Below are 13,828 nucleotides of genomic sequence, written 5' to 3' on the forward strand. Positions count from 1 at the left end.
GTTATGGACATTTAAATATTAGCTTTTTTTCTCCAATATTCTTTTAATTAAAATTATTTTTTTTTTAACCTTCCCCCACAACGACTCATTTTTATGTCTAATTTATAAAAATAGATTTTATATTATTATCAAATTAAATGTTTAATTTATTAAATTTTAGAGATTAATATTATTATTTTTAAAATAACATATATTCATAATATATAAGTAAAAATAGCTAAATTATAACATAATGAATTAATTTTAAAATTGTAAATATAAATTTACAAATCATCAAATTTTTGAAGAATTATTTTTAGAAGTTAACCTTTTAACCCACTATGACATGTTATTACATACAAAATTTACTTTATTGCTAAAAAAAAAAGGTCTATTAAATGCAGTAAAAATAGCTAAATTGTCACATAATAAATTAACATTAAAATTGTAGCAACCCAAATATTTAACCTGCTAAATATATCAAATATGCTTTGATACCACTTGTAGCGCCCCGACCTGCCACGTGGGCCTAGAGTGTTATTAAAGCATATAAGTTGTTAGCTTTTTGAGTCCGGTCCCTAGTTTTGATAATGACAAAACGTAAATTACTTATGTGTGTATCTAATGATTGAACAAGTTATAATTCAACACATACATAAGGGAATTGAGGATGGAAGCTAAAGATGCATAAAACTCATATGATCAGGGGTTTTCCATGAAAATTGAAGAGTAAAGAAGATTAAGAAGAAATCATTTTGATTTTATTTGTATATGCATTTAGGTTTTTATATTTTGGTTTGTAATAAATGCATGCATCATGCATGATATGTTTCGAATGCTCAAATAGAATCATAAACAGACTTTAGGGTTGACTTCGGTCGACCGACGCCAAATTTTTAGGGTAAATTAAAAAGCCTTAACCATAAATTGACCCTAAGACCCTGCACGTAAATTAGAGTCAAAATCAGGACCAAAATTGAAAATTGTAAGGTCTTCGGGCGACCGAACTTGTGCGTTGGAAATGCCTTGGTCAACCGAACAAGTGAAAAGTCAAAATATTGACTGTAGCTTGGGCGACCGAAAGTCGGCCCGAAGTCAAAATTTTTTCCTATTTTTCTTTTTTTTTTTAATGTAAAGTTTCCCAAACCTCTACCTGTTATTGAGTACTATTGGTCTTCTCTTTAACTCGTGACTTCTTGCGCATTGTTTTCTTCATTATCGCAAGTTCATCAAAAGTCATATCCATACTTAAAATCATTTTTTTCGTCTCAAGATACCAAAGATGGTATCCTTTGACTCTTGCACTTATCCCCAAGAATATTGTTTTCTTGGCTCTTGGATCCAACTTAGATTTTTTAATATGATAATAAGTCATAGTATCAAATACATGTAAAGAATTATAATCACTAGCAGGCTTTTTAGACCATACCTTAGAGGGTGTTTTTCCCCTTATTACAAATGATGGTAAACGATTGATGAAATGACATGCATATCTAACAGCCTCAGCCCAAAAGCTTTTTGTCTAACCCAACATTAGACAACATACATCGAACTTTCTCTAGTAAAGTCCGATTCATGCGCTCTGCTACCCCATTCTACTGTGGTGTATCACTAACTAGGAAGTGTCGAGCAATACCTTCATCCTGACATACCTTCATAAACGGGTCACTCTTGTATTCAGCATCATTATCTAATCTGAGCCATTTAATCTTTCTGCCAGTTTGAGTTTCAACTAATTTTTTCCACTTAAGGAAAACATCACACACTTCATTTCTATTCTTCATAGAATACACCCAAACTCTTTTAAAAAAATCATCAACAAAAGTGACAAAATAATGCATACCACCCAATGAAGTCGTTTTTGTGGGCCCTCATACATCTGTATAAATGTAGTCTAAAATACCTTCAGTTTGGTGGATTGCAGTGCCAAATTTCACTCTAATCTGTTTTCCCAGAATACAATGCTCACAATATTCAAGTTTGCACACCTTTGCACCCTTCAACAAATCTCGCTTAGCTAATTGTTGCAAATATTTTTCTCCTACATATGCTACTCGCATATGCCATAACCTGGTTGTATCTGTACCTACATATTTCTTAGAAACAATAGTTTCTGAGCCAATAATTGTATTACCTTGTAAATAATACAAGTTATTTTTCCTTATTCCTTTCATCACCACCAGTGCACCTAATTTAATCTTTAAGGTTCCATTTTTCAAAATGATAGTGAATCCTTTAGATTTTAAGGCAATCAATCAAATCAGATTTTTCTTTAGACTTGGAACATACCTAACATCAATCAAGGTTTTAATAGTTCCATCTTAACATTTCAACTGTATTGATCATATTCCAATTGTTTTACAGGAATTATCATTTCCTTTAAAAACAACCTCACCATCTAATTCTTCAAAATTAGAAAACCATTCCCTATTGGGAAAAATGTGATAGGAACAACCAGAATCCAAAATTCACTCACCAAAATAATGTGACAAAAATGTTCCAATAAGAGAAGATTTTGACTCACTTCCATCATCATTAGCAATATTGACATTAGAATGTGTTTTACCCTTATTCTTCTACTCTAATTTACGACAATCTTTCTTATAATTTTCTCTCTCACGACAAAAGGCATATTCATCTTTAGCAGGTCTCCCATGAGATTTACTCCTCCCATGAGATTTACTCCTCCTTCCAGGCTTATGACTCTGAGAACGTCCCCTTATTATTAGTGCTTCTGCTGTTTCCTTATGGTCCCTTTGATCATTCTTTCTGCATTCAATACTAATCAATGCAGTACAAACAACATCAAAAGTAACTTTATCTTTCCCATATAATAAAGTGGTGGTCAATATTCATAATCATCAAGGAGAGAATTCAGTAACAATATGACTTTATCTTCATCTTTCACCTTTTCATCCAAATTTAACAAATCAGCCAAAATTTTATTGAAAGCATTTATGTGGTCATTAATTGAAATACCTGGTTGTTACTAGAAGTGAAACAATTTCTTTTTCAAATAGAGTCGATTTTCCAGACTCTTGGTCATAAATGCATCTTCAAATGTCTTCAACAATTTCTTTGCAGATGTCTCCCTCATAACACAATATTTCTGATTTTTAGCGAGACACAGACGAATCGTACCAAATGCCTAACGATTGATCTTTTCCCAATCTTTGTCACTCATATCCACTGGTTTATCATCCAAAGCAATATCTAACTCTTGCTGATACAGGATGTCCATCACCTCACATTGTCATATACCAAAATTATTGGTACCATCAAATTTCTCCACTCCAAGTTGAGCATTAGCTATCGTCTTTGACGATGATGTCGAAGCCAAAGGGGTTGGAGTTCATGTGGACATAGTTTCTTCTATTGCCAAACTAGTTTCTGCCATCTTCTATATATTCAATAGCCACCAACAAAGCAAAAGGCCTAGGATGAATAGTATGTACCAACTGTGTCTACTCTGTTTTATCGTATGAAATTCTACTTTAACCAGCCCGAACTCTAGGGAGCAACTGAGCCGCAATGGTCTTTGAGCACTCGCTTAGACAAGGTCTTTCTTAGGCATCAAATGCGGAATTAAAGATCCTAACAGAGAAATACCTCCATATCGACACTATTCAACCTAACTCTAATACCAATTGTTGTGTCGGGCACCCCACTTGTGTCAAACACCAATACTACAACTAATGCTATTGAAAATATAAAGAACTAAAGCAAATGCAGAAACTAATAATAAAAGACAGTAAAAAAAATAAGACAAGAAATTAACGAGGTTCGGTATAGAATTGTCTGCGTCCTCGGGCGCCGGCGATCAATCCACTATAGAATTGTCTGCGTCCTCGGGCGCCGGCGATCAATCCACTACTTTTTGACAAAGTACAACTTTGAGGTATTTTTTACAAATGGAGAGTTGAGCTCTTTATCTAACTTTAACCTCAAGTCCAAAAAACACTTCTCACCAATGTGAGACAAACAAAGAAAAAATTCAAAACAACTTTTTCTACCAATGTAGAACTATTCTACCAATGTGGGACAAAAAACAACAATGATGACTTAAAACATTCTTGGACAAAAGTATTTGAAAGCTATTAAGTCCAATTAAGTTTAATACTTGTCCAAAAAAGTTTCCCCATGAATATAAATATCTTGTTTATGAAAACACATTTGAAAGCTCGTTTCAATATCTTATATGCTTAGTATGTCCTTTATAAAAAAATATGCTTGACTTTCTTGAGGCTTTAGGACATAAAAGCTCGTTTTGATAAGATCAAGACTATGTAAATGTCTTTAAAATTAGGATGTTAAAAATTTGTCCCTTTGAAAACATATTTTGAGTTTAGGATTCTTTTGACAAACTCTTTAATTTTAACTTTGAAAACTTTTAAAGTTTAGTTTGTGACTTTAGGTGAAATCATATTTACTCATTTGTCCTACTATGTATGCGTTTTGTCAACTCTTACTCAGAAATCATGTAAAAAACACACTCGCAAGAGTTACAAAATGTTCCTACCTCACACAACCCTTATTGCATATAATTTAACTCTAAACTTCCTTTGGTTGTGTTTGGCTCTTTTTTAAGTGAGTGTCCTTTTGATCTTTCCTTCTTGACGTCAATTCGGTCCGATCTTTGCTTTCGATCCAATACTTCATGAATTCGTCATTGGAACCTATAGTAAACATGATCTACAAAGACAGGAAATATTAGGAACAATATATAGGTTAATATCATCAACACATATAAACCATGATAGTGTGGCCACTAAGGCTAACAAACATTAACTTTCGCTAGATAAAATTCATTTCAATTTTTTCTAAATCAATATGAAAAAGTCCAATTAGAAAAATTTACTCTAACAACAATTTCAAATATGAGGTTAAGAAAAAAATTATATAATATAGGAATTTTTCTAACAATTAAAGTGTAGCAAAGACACATACAAATATATGGATTTTTGGTTCTTAGGTTAAATTTTTAGAGGTGACTTTTTCCTAATAGACATTAAACTCCGACACATAAATTTCATTTCAATTTTTTAGACCAATAATATAGAAAATCCCAATCAAGAAGATTCACTCCAGTATTAATTCAAAATAGGATGTTATGAAATGAGACTAAGAAAAAAATATTGCATAGTGAAATTTTCAAACAATTGGGATGCAACAAAAACACACAAGAGTGACACAATTATAATTTTTTTTTCATTTTTAAGAAATAATCACCAAATTAATTGTGCCAACATATAGTTATAATAAGTAAAGTAAAGAAAACACAAATCAATACATGCATAAAATCAAGAGAATATAAATTTTGAGAACACGGGGTGTAGCAGATAATATTATAAACAAAATTAATATGAAACATAGATTTAAACTAAAAATCAATAAATAAAAAAAAGGAACTATTACTTGTTCAAGAAATGATGAATGTTGGGATGATGAAATCTTGCTTTTTGTGAGATTCTATTTCAAATTATGGAAGGAGATTTGCTTATGTGGGAAATGTTGACCATTTGATAAGGTGTGAAAGAGAACAATGTATGAGAGAGAGAGAGAGAGAGAGAGAGAGAGAGAGAAGAGAGAGAGAGAGAGATATAAAGAAAGAGAGAGAGAGAGAGAGAGAGAGAGAGAGAGAGAGAGAGAGCAGTTTACGAAATAGTAAAAGTGACCCGTATTTGCTATTAACCAAATTAATCGAACGTAATGGACTTATTCAGCTAATTTGGTTTGGTTACCAAATTGTAGTTCGTTGGTTCGATAGGAAATAATAGAAAGTTCAATTATTTTGATTTCAAGAATTTCTAAATTTTGGTTACCAAATTAGCAAATGAGTCATATAAAATACATAATATATGTATATCATAGAGTAGTGTACACTGTAATTGTATAATGTTTGGTATATTATAGTTTTATAATATAATAGTAATTCCCAATTTCCTTTCCCTGCTCGTGTAATGTTCCCTTCCCCAAAATCTCAAATCCCAACTCAGCCTTCACTCCTTTGGCACTTCTAATTCTAGGGATTCTCATATCTTTTAACATTATAGTATAGATTTGATCATAATACATATTTTTGAGATTTTATATTTTTTAAAAAAATATTTTAATTAAATATGTAGAATTTATTTATTTTATTTAAATTTTATATTTGAAGCTTTAGTCTGTTTACTATTTTTTTATTATTTTTAATTATCATGTACAATAAAATTATTCTTGTAAAGTGAATTTTGAAATATAATAATGGAGTAAAACAATTATAATAATTTTTTCCATTATAATATTTTAAATTTATATTATTTTATACTTTTATTATTGTAATTGTATATTTTAATTATTATTTATTTTAAAGAAAAAATGAACATATATTCAAACAGGATTTTAATTTATTTTAATTTTAAAATATTAATAAAATAAAATTTTAATTTTCAATTCTCTTTTATAATTTTTATTTTCGTACTTTTGAAAACCATCCCTCATAATTTTTGGTTTCCTACAAGTTTTGCTTTTCCCGTACAACAATTTTACTCCTCCAATTGCACAAACAATGAACTCCAACCCTAAACTATTTCGTATTTTCTTCCAATTTTGCCAACCAGTTTGAGCTGCTACTTTCCCTTTACTAAAAGGTTCCACTCTCACGTTTCACGTCTGTCCCGTCTAGGGGTATGTAATCGGCTGGTTCGGCCAATTCAACCAATTAACCAAATTATTCGAAAAAATTCTATTAACTATTTATCATAACTAAACCGATTGAATTACCCTTCTCACCCGAACCTTACCCGATCAAACCGAATTTTTGATTAATTCGGTTAACTAAATTTAACTTAATCAAATTATAGTTAATTATGAAAAAATATGATTGTATGTTTCAATATTTAATTTTTATTTAATTAGTAATTATATAATAATTATGAAACCCTAATTATAAATTATATAATTTATAATTTTATTATTAATTAATTATAATATTCAATTAAATTGATTAACTCAAATATAATTTCTCCATAATCAAATAAAAAATTTAATAACTAATTTTACCAAAATATAAAATCAAATCAAACCAAATAACCGGCCAAATTCGGTTTTCACTTAATTATGCACGCTGCCTTGTCCATCCGGTCCACCAGCATCAACACAAAGTTGCTTTCCCAAAACCCTCCAAAAACGACGTCGGTTCATCGCAAACTCGCCCAAAGTTTGTGTTCCCCTACAAGAACACTCCAAATCACGAAGCCCGCACAGCGCTGTTTAGGGTTTTAACCTTCCCCACTCCTCCGCTCCGATGGCGTCTTCTTCGGGCTACAACGCCCTCCCTCCGACCTCAACCTCAGCCCCTGAGTTTGTCTCCGGCTTCCGAACCAGAGGCCGTTCCCTCTACGCTGCCCGCCGGCCATGGCGCGAGCTCCTCTCTCCCTCCTCCTTCACCCGCCCTTACTCCTTTGGCGAAGCCACCGCCCGCATGAAGCGCAACCTCTACTATTTCCGCGTCAACTACGCCATGGTTGTTCTCCTCGCCCTCTTCCTCAGCCTCCTCTGGCACCCCGTCTCCATGATCGTCTTCCTTGTCGTGTTCGTTGCCTGGTTCTTCCTCTACTTCTTTAGAGACGAGCCTCTGTTGATTTTTGGCCGCACGGTGGACGATTGCGTTGTGTTGACTGTGCTCGGAGTGATTACGGTCGTGGCGTTGATTTTCACCCACGTGTGGCTGAACGTTCTTGTTTCTATTCTAATTGGGGCCGCGGTGGTTATTTTGCATGCTACTTTTAGGGGTACGGATGATATGTTCCTTGATGAGAACGAAGCTGCCGATGGAGGATTGCTTCCGGTTGTAGGCAGTCCCATGCGAACTACGTATACTCGTATTTGATAGTCTTGCGAGAATTCTATCTGGTTTTTGTGGTCCTGATTCATTTTTCTTGAATCAATTCCAATGATTTTCGTTCGGCAAGCAGTTCATATTTCAGCATATAGATGAGATATTCAAAGGCTATCGGAGAAGACGATCGCTACTTTTCAGCGAGCTGGTTTAGGTCACATTCATTCAACACGTATCCCTTATTGGTGATTACCCTTTTCCGATTTTATGTGTGTCTTTTTTATACATTTCTTTGTAAATATTGTCCTGCAAAATAATATTATATCAAGTGTTTTTGTTGTAGGTAGAATATTACAAGAATTTTGGTGCAATTTTTAGTGACTGGTTTATCTTTGTATTTGATGGGTGTCTCCATCTTATGTATTGTGGTTTGTAAAGTTAAGGTATTCAATTAATTGGAATTTTATCAAAGTTCTGATTGCATTTTCTGATTAGTACCCCTATTGTATGTTTAATTCAACTCAGCTTTACCTTTAGGTATTCAATTAGTAGGAATTTTTTCAAAGGTTCTGATTGCATTTTCTAATCAGTACCCTTATCGTTTGTTTGATTCGACCCAGATTTACTTTTACCTCTGTCCAATGTCCCGGTGATGATCAAATCCATTTTTTAAAGCAAATGATGTTCAATCAATCTACTCTATGCCTATGGAAAAGGATTGCAGGATATGATGAGTTAATCTCTGTTGGTAGAAACTAGAAAAGCAAGAAGTTACGTTCTAAATATCTGTGGCCTTTAATCATTAATGTTCCATCCATGGTTGCTCTTGGGGAAGACCAGCCTGTTATCCCTAGAATAACTTTTATCTGTTGAGCGACAACCCTTTACTCGGCTCTGTCGGATCACTAAGGCCGACTTTCGTCCTTGCTCGACGGGTGGGTCTTGCAGTCAAACGCCCTTCTGCCTTTGAGGTTACTATTTAACGAAAATGGGTGGTGCAGATTGTTTTATGATCCATTAGGTTGATGTTTTGTGGAGGATTGAGCATGGGTCTTCCATTGGATGGGCTCAAATTGGCTTTCAGATTACTGTTTGATTATTGCAATTTATAGGGACAGACCAATGTTGTGGAAAGGAGATAAGTGTATTTCCCATACCCCGTGTGAGGAAAGTTCCCATAATTGCAAAACAAAGGCAGAGACAAAAAGTAATGGAAGCATAAAGAAATTCAAAGTTATTTAGGGGAAGTCATTAAAAGCTGAAGCTGGTATGCACATGGCCATATTGATGTTCCCATGTGCACTATGGGGGCATGCGTTGAAGGGTAAGGAAAAGGAGGTTAGGGTAAGATAGGAAGAGGAGTGGGGCGAGTGGATTTACTGTTTATCAGTCTCCATGGTCTTAATCCCTATGAGTGTACTAAAAGTTTGGCTCAACAATCTTTTGGAACTTAATTACCTTTGTTGTAAAAATTATAAGGTGGCATTTGGTTTGTGGGATCTTTTAGGATTCCCAGGAATGTGATGCCCACAACTTTTCCTTCTTGTGTTGTTTTGGGGCAGAAAGTCCGTGATAATTTCACATTCCCTAGGAATCGTATAATGCAAACAAAATAAATATTCTTAGACTTCTTATGCTGAGAAATAAGATTCCTCTGAAGTATGATTCCCAAATTATATATTACAGGGGCATCTTAGATTCCAAAATTCAAACACCACCTAAATGTAAAATATGCTTATCAATTTAGAAGGGTGTGCTTGTTTGTACATGCCAATACTTGTTGCAATTTCTCTGTTATTTTGTTTTCATTGTGTCCTTGATTGTCTGTGAAGAATGGTTTTGTGTGTGTTCTTTACGACAATATGGGTTCAGCAGCAAGTTATTATAGATTTGATTGTTTCTGAATAATTAATTAGACATAAGTATTCCTTTTGATGAAGGAGAATAATGTTGAGGAACATTAAAGATGTACACATTTATCATGTAGAAAATGTTAAAAACAATAATCCATTACCTGAAGAACTGAAATAATTTGGGGGCCCTTGGGGGGGGGGGGGGGGGGGGGGGGTTGGTGTTGGAAGTGCTTTGTCATGAATGTGTATAATGTACTAAGTTTATCGAAAATGCATATCATCCATGGGGACCCTAACAAGGAAAATAACATGTCATAAATAGGAGGAGGAAAAGGGATTCCTGCTTCTTGTTTATGATTTAACGATCTTATGATCTATTTCAGCCTTCTGAATTCTAATTATATGGATTGCTGGTATGGTATTGGGTTTGGTATTTGGAACTTCATTGTTTGATTTGTCAATTTCATTTGAATGCTGACTGATTGTTCCTGCCTTTAAGAAGCATTTGTTATGCCATGGAGAACTCCCTTCCTGGACTTTCATGGCCATTTAAATTGCTGATTGATCTCTTCATGGCTAAAGCAATACCCACTTGACACCTGAGAAGAGGCTTCCCTTGTTTCAATGGTGAAAAATTAAAATTTTGCAAGTGCAGAACTTGCATCACTTATTTATTTTATTATAATCTCTGGCGTAGTTCGATCATTTGTGAGCTGCATCCATGGAGGTCCATCGCAGGCAAATTGTGAGTTTCATTTTCTTAAATGGAATACGTCGCCTGATGTTTTAGTGTTTTATGGAGAATGCTGTGGAATTTCAAGAATGTGTAATCATTTTTCTTGTTTTAAATTGTAAAAATGTCACCTTTTCTAGCCCATTGCAGTTTTTCATCATTTAAATTTTTTGCCCTAGTTTGGTTCAGGCTTGAAATGAGAAAATTACGGTGCCCTAGTCACCTTATGGGTGACTAAAACAGCCCAATGACCTGCCAGTTATGGTATTCCTTCACTATGCAAATCCAATTCATGTTGAATTTCCTTTTTGTAGAACTTTGGAGTAACAATTGATCCCTAAATTATGCCTAAAGCATAGCCACTATAAAATAATGATCCTAATCTTAAATGCAAATACTTCCCTCTCTCTACCTAGATGGCCATCGATCTTGGCTACTTTGTCCCTTGATGGCTGGGCGATTACAATCACCTAGATGGTTAGTTGTTCGCATCACCTACTGGGTAGGCTACCTCCTCAATGACTAAGCAATGTCTGGAATCCCTCCTCATTTGGGTTGTTAGGATAATGATGTTGTCTGCCACCTTTCTGCTGATTAGCTAGTGGATTGCCATGCTCTGATGTTCCGCCTTTGTTTATGTTATCAGTTTTTTGTTTTTATTGTCAATTTTCAGCTATTTGTCAAAAGACTGACAGGAATTTTTAATATCTAGAAATAATTTTTTTTTTTTGCATTAAACTATTCATTTTATATACTTTTAAATTAAAATCAAAATTAAATGATTATATGAATTTAAATATAATTAAAAGAAATATATATATTTAAAATTTAAAAAATAATGATAAAGATAATTGCAAAATACTTTTATTATTTTTTAATTGTCATGTTCAATAAAATTTAAATTATGAAGTAAAATTTGAAAATAGAATAATTAAATAAAATAATTATAATATATTTTATATTTATTATTGTAATTTTTAATGTGTATTATTTTTAATTTTATTATTTTAATTATATTTTTATAATATTATTTGATTTAAAGATGAAAATGATTTTTTTTTAATTTAATTTTTAATTTATATTAGTTTTATAAATGCTAAGCAAACAAGATGTTGGTTTCTAGCTTTTAGTTTTAATTTCTGGTTTTTGATTTTTGTTTCTGGTTTTTGTTTGTCTAATTTTTAACAATGATGCCAAATGAAGTTTTGGATAGTTATAATAAACTTTTATATCCCTCGACCATGAAATATTTTATTTCACTATTGCCCTAGGCTAAATGTTAGTCAATTTATTTATAAGAAACATACTAAACTTGGAGCATGTCTTGATCCATTAAGAGTGGGGAATTATAGTTAATCACTCAGTACTAGACTTTGGCCAAGCAAATCGATGGTTCTAACCTAAATCAAAACATTTCCCGATGAATTCTCCAATGCCCGAGTAATTTTTGAGATTATTTTCTTTCTCAAGCTTTGGCCTTCATCATTGGCAAACTTTAAATCCTTGGCCAAAGAGGGGTTTTTGTATTTTTCATATTTAGCCGAGCTAAAATCCTTCTCCTCCTTTGTATATCTAGCCACTAAAGATTCTTCATAACTTTTGAGTTTGGTTAAAAATAAAATTTTTTATTCTTCATGCTTAGTTAAGTTGAAATCCTCCTTTTCCTTGGTATGTTTAGCCATAAGGAAATCTTATATTTTTGGGGGCTTAGCCTCTTGACTTTCTTTTAAATAATCGACCGATAGATCATTCCTATAGTCTCCATAGCCGATGTTCTCTATAGCAAGAGCTTGTTGCCCCTTTCTTTACTGAGTCAAGCAAAAGTCATCATGGACAATGCTTTGACCAAGAGAAACCAAGGAGTGACTGGTACTTGATAAAGGGTAGATTGATCAAATTCATCGCAATAGTTATAAACAATGATTTGTCCACACCTGGAGAAGGACTATAGGCAAGTTGTTCTAGAAGCCTTCATGGGTGTTCTTTAGTGAATCCTAAAGTACCAAACACATCTTTTGACACTAGGATCTCATCTTCGTTCTAAAATCCCCTATGATTACTTCACCATGGTTGTTATATCATTAGAGATGTGAGAATCGGCCTACTAAAAAGATTTTTGATGAAAAAAAAAAATTAAACATCTTTTATATAATGGTATGGATTGAGATGGGGAGATGGTGATTTGGGTGAAGTGCACTTGTTATGCTAGCCCTTGTGAAAGATGTAGGGATAGTAACCCTATTTCATAAGAGGTACCCCGTGAAATAAGGAGTATGAGAGAATAATAAAAATCTAAGGAGGGAGAAAAAGAAGGGGGTGAAGGGACTTAGAGTAGAAAAGGGAGGAATAAGATAGAGAAGGAATATATTAAAAAGATAATTAAGAAGGCAATATAGAGGCTAAAAGAGGGATAAAGAGGCATTTGGCCTATTTTAGAACTAGGCTATTGTATTGATATATGAAAATTGGTTGAGACCCTTAGAGGTGGGGAAGGAAAATTGAAAAACTAAATCGAATTGTAGAATCGAACCAAATTGAACCAAAATATCAGTTAATCATTTTTTCGGTTCAATTTTAGTTTAGAAATTTGGATTTTTTTTCGATTAATGGTTTGGTTTCAATTTTAACAACTTCATTAACCAAGACTAACTAAACCAAACCAATAATATAAATATATAATATTTATTATATATTATTTAATTAAAAAATAAGGTAATTAGGCAAGTGATTAGTACTTACATCCAAGACTCCCCTCAAATTTCATATCTAGATTCCTCTTTCATCCTCATTCTTCACTTCCCCTCAAAACCAAAGAAACCCCAATGACCTAATCCCCTTGCATTGTTGGCACCCACTTGCAATAGGCACTAGTCCTTGTCTCACGTCCTAAGCAGACAAGCCATTGCGCATCCTTGTCATTGGCTCGTGACCTAGCCCGACCTGCAGATGAGCACCATCTCGTCGTCACCACTGCCCACTCGCCAATACCACTGCCCATCCTCGCCGTTGCTGCCCACTTACCACCATAATAACAAATATCACAAATTTGATATACCACTCGCAGTAGGCAGCAGCCATCATCCTACGTCCCAAGCGACCAGGCCACTACGCATCTTTGCAGACAAGCACCGTCTCACTGTCGCCACCGCACACTCATCGTCACCATTGCCCGCTTGCTGCTACCGCTGCCTATCCTCGCCGTCACCACTTACTCTTCATCATTGTCACAGATCTAAAAAAATTGACAGGTACTCTCTTTTTTTCTTCTTAGGTGGAATACGAGTCACTCAGTAGGTTCAATTTGGTTCAGTTAACCATTGGATATTGGTATAAAGTTTGGTTAACTGAAATCTGATTAACCATTTCAGATTAGTTTGGTTTCAATTTGCATTTTTTGGCAAGTCGAAAATTCGGTTTGGGTAATAGTTTAGGGGTAATGGT

General features: G+C 33.8%; 1 protein-coding gene across 1 annotated transcript; it reads left to right on the top strand.

Annotated features, from left to right (window-relative positions):
• The first annotated feature begins 7,115 nt into the window (after positions 1 to 7,115).
• On the top strand, positions 7,116 to 8,272 carry LOC131155120 (PRA1 family protein F2-like). The gene has a single exon (XM_058108048.1). The coding sequence runs from the start codon at positions 7,268 to 7,270 to the stop codon at positions 7,850 to 7,852; it is 585 nt and encodes a 194-aa protein (XP_057964031.1). The 5' UTR covers positions 7,116 to 7,267; the 3' UTR covers positions 7,853 to 8,272.
• The last annotated feature ends 5,556 nt before the right edge of the window (positions 8,273 to 13,828 follow it).

Source organism: Malania oleifera, chromosome 5, assembly GCF_029873635.1.
Source record: "Malania oleifera isolate guangnan ecotype guangnan chromosome 5, ASM2987363v1, whole genome shotgun sequence".
Taxonomy (NCBI): domain Eukaryota; kingdom Viridiplantae; phylum Streptophyta; class Magnoliopsida; order Santalales; family Ximeniaceae; genus Malania; species Malania oleifera.

What these genes read in the sequence shown, in the direction of transcription:
- LOC131155120 (XM_058108048.1), top strand. Translation starts at nt 7,268, where the DNA reads ATGGCGTCTTCTTCGGGCTACAACGCCCTCCCTCCGACCTCAACCTCA.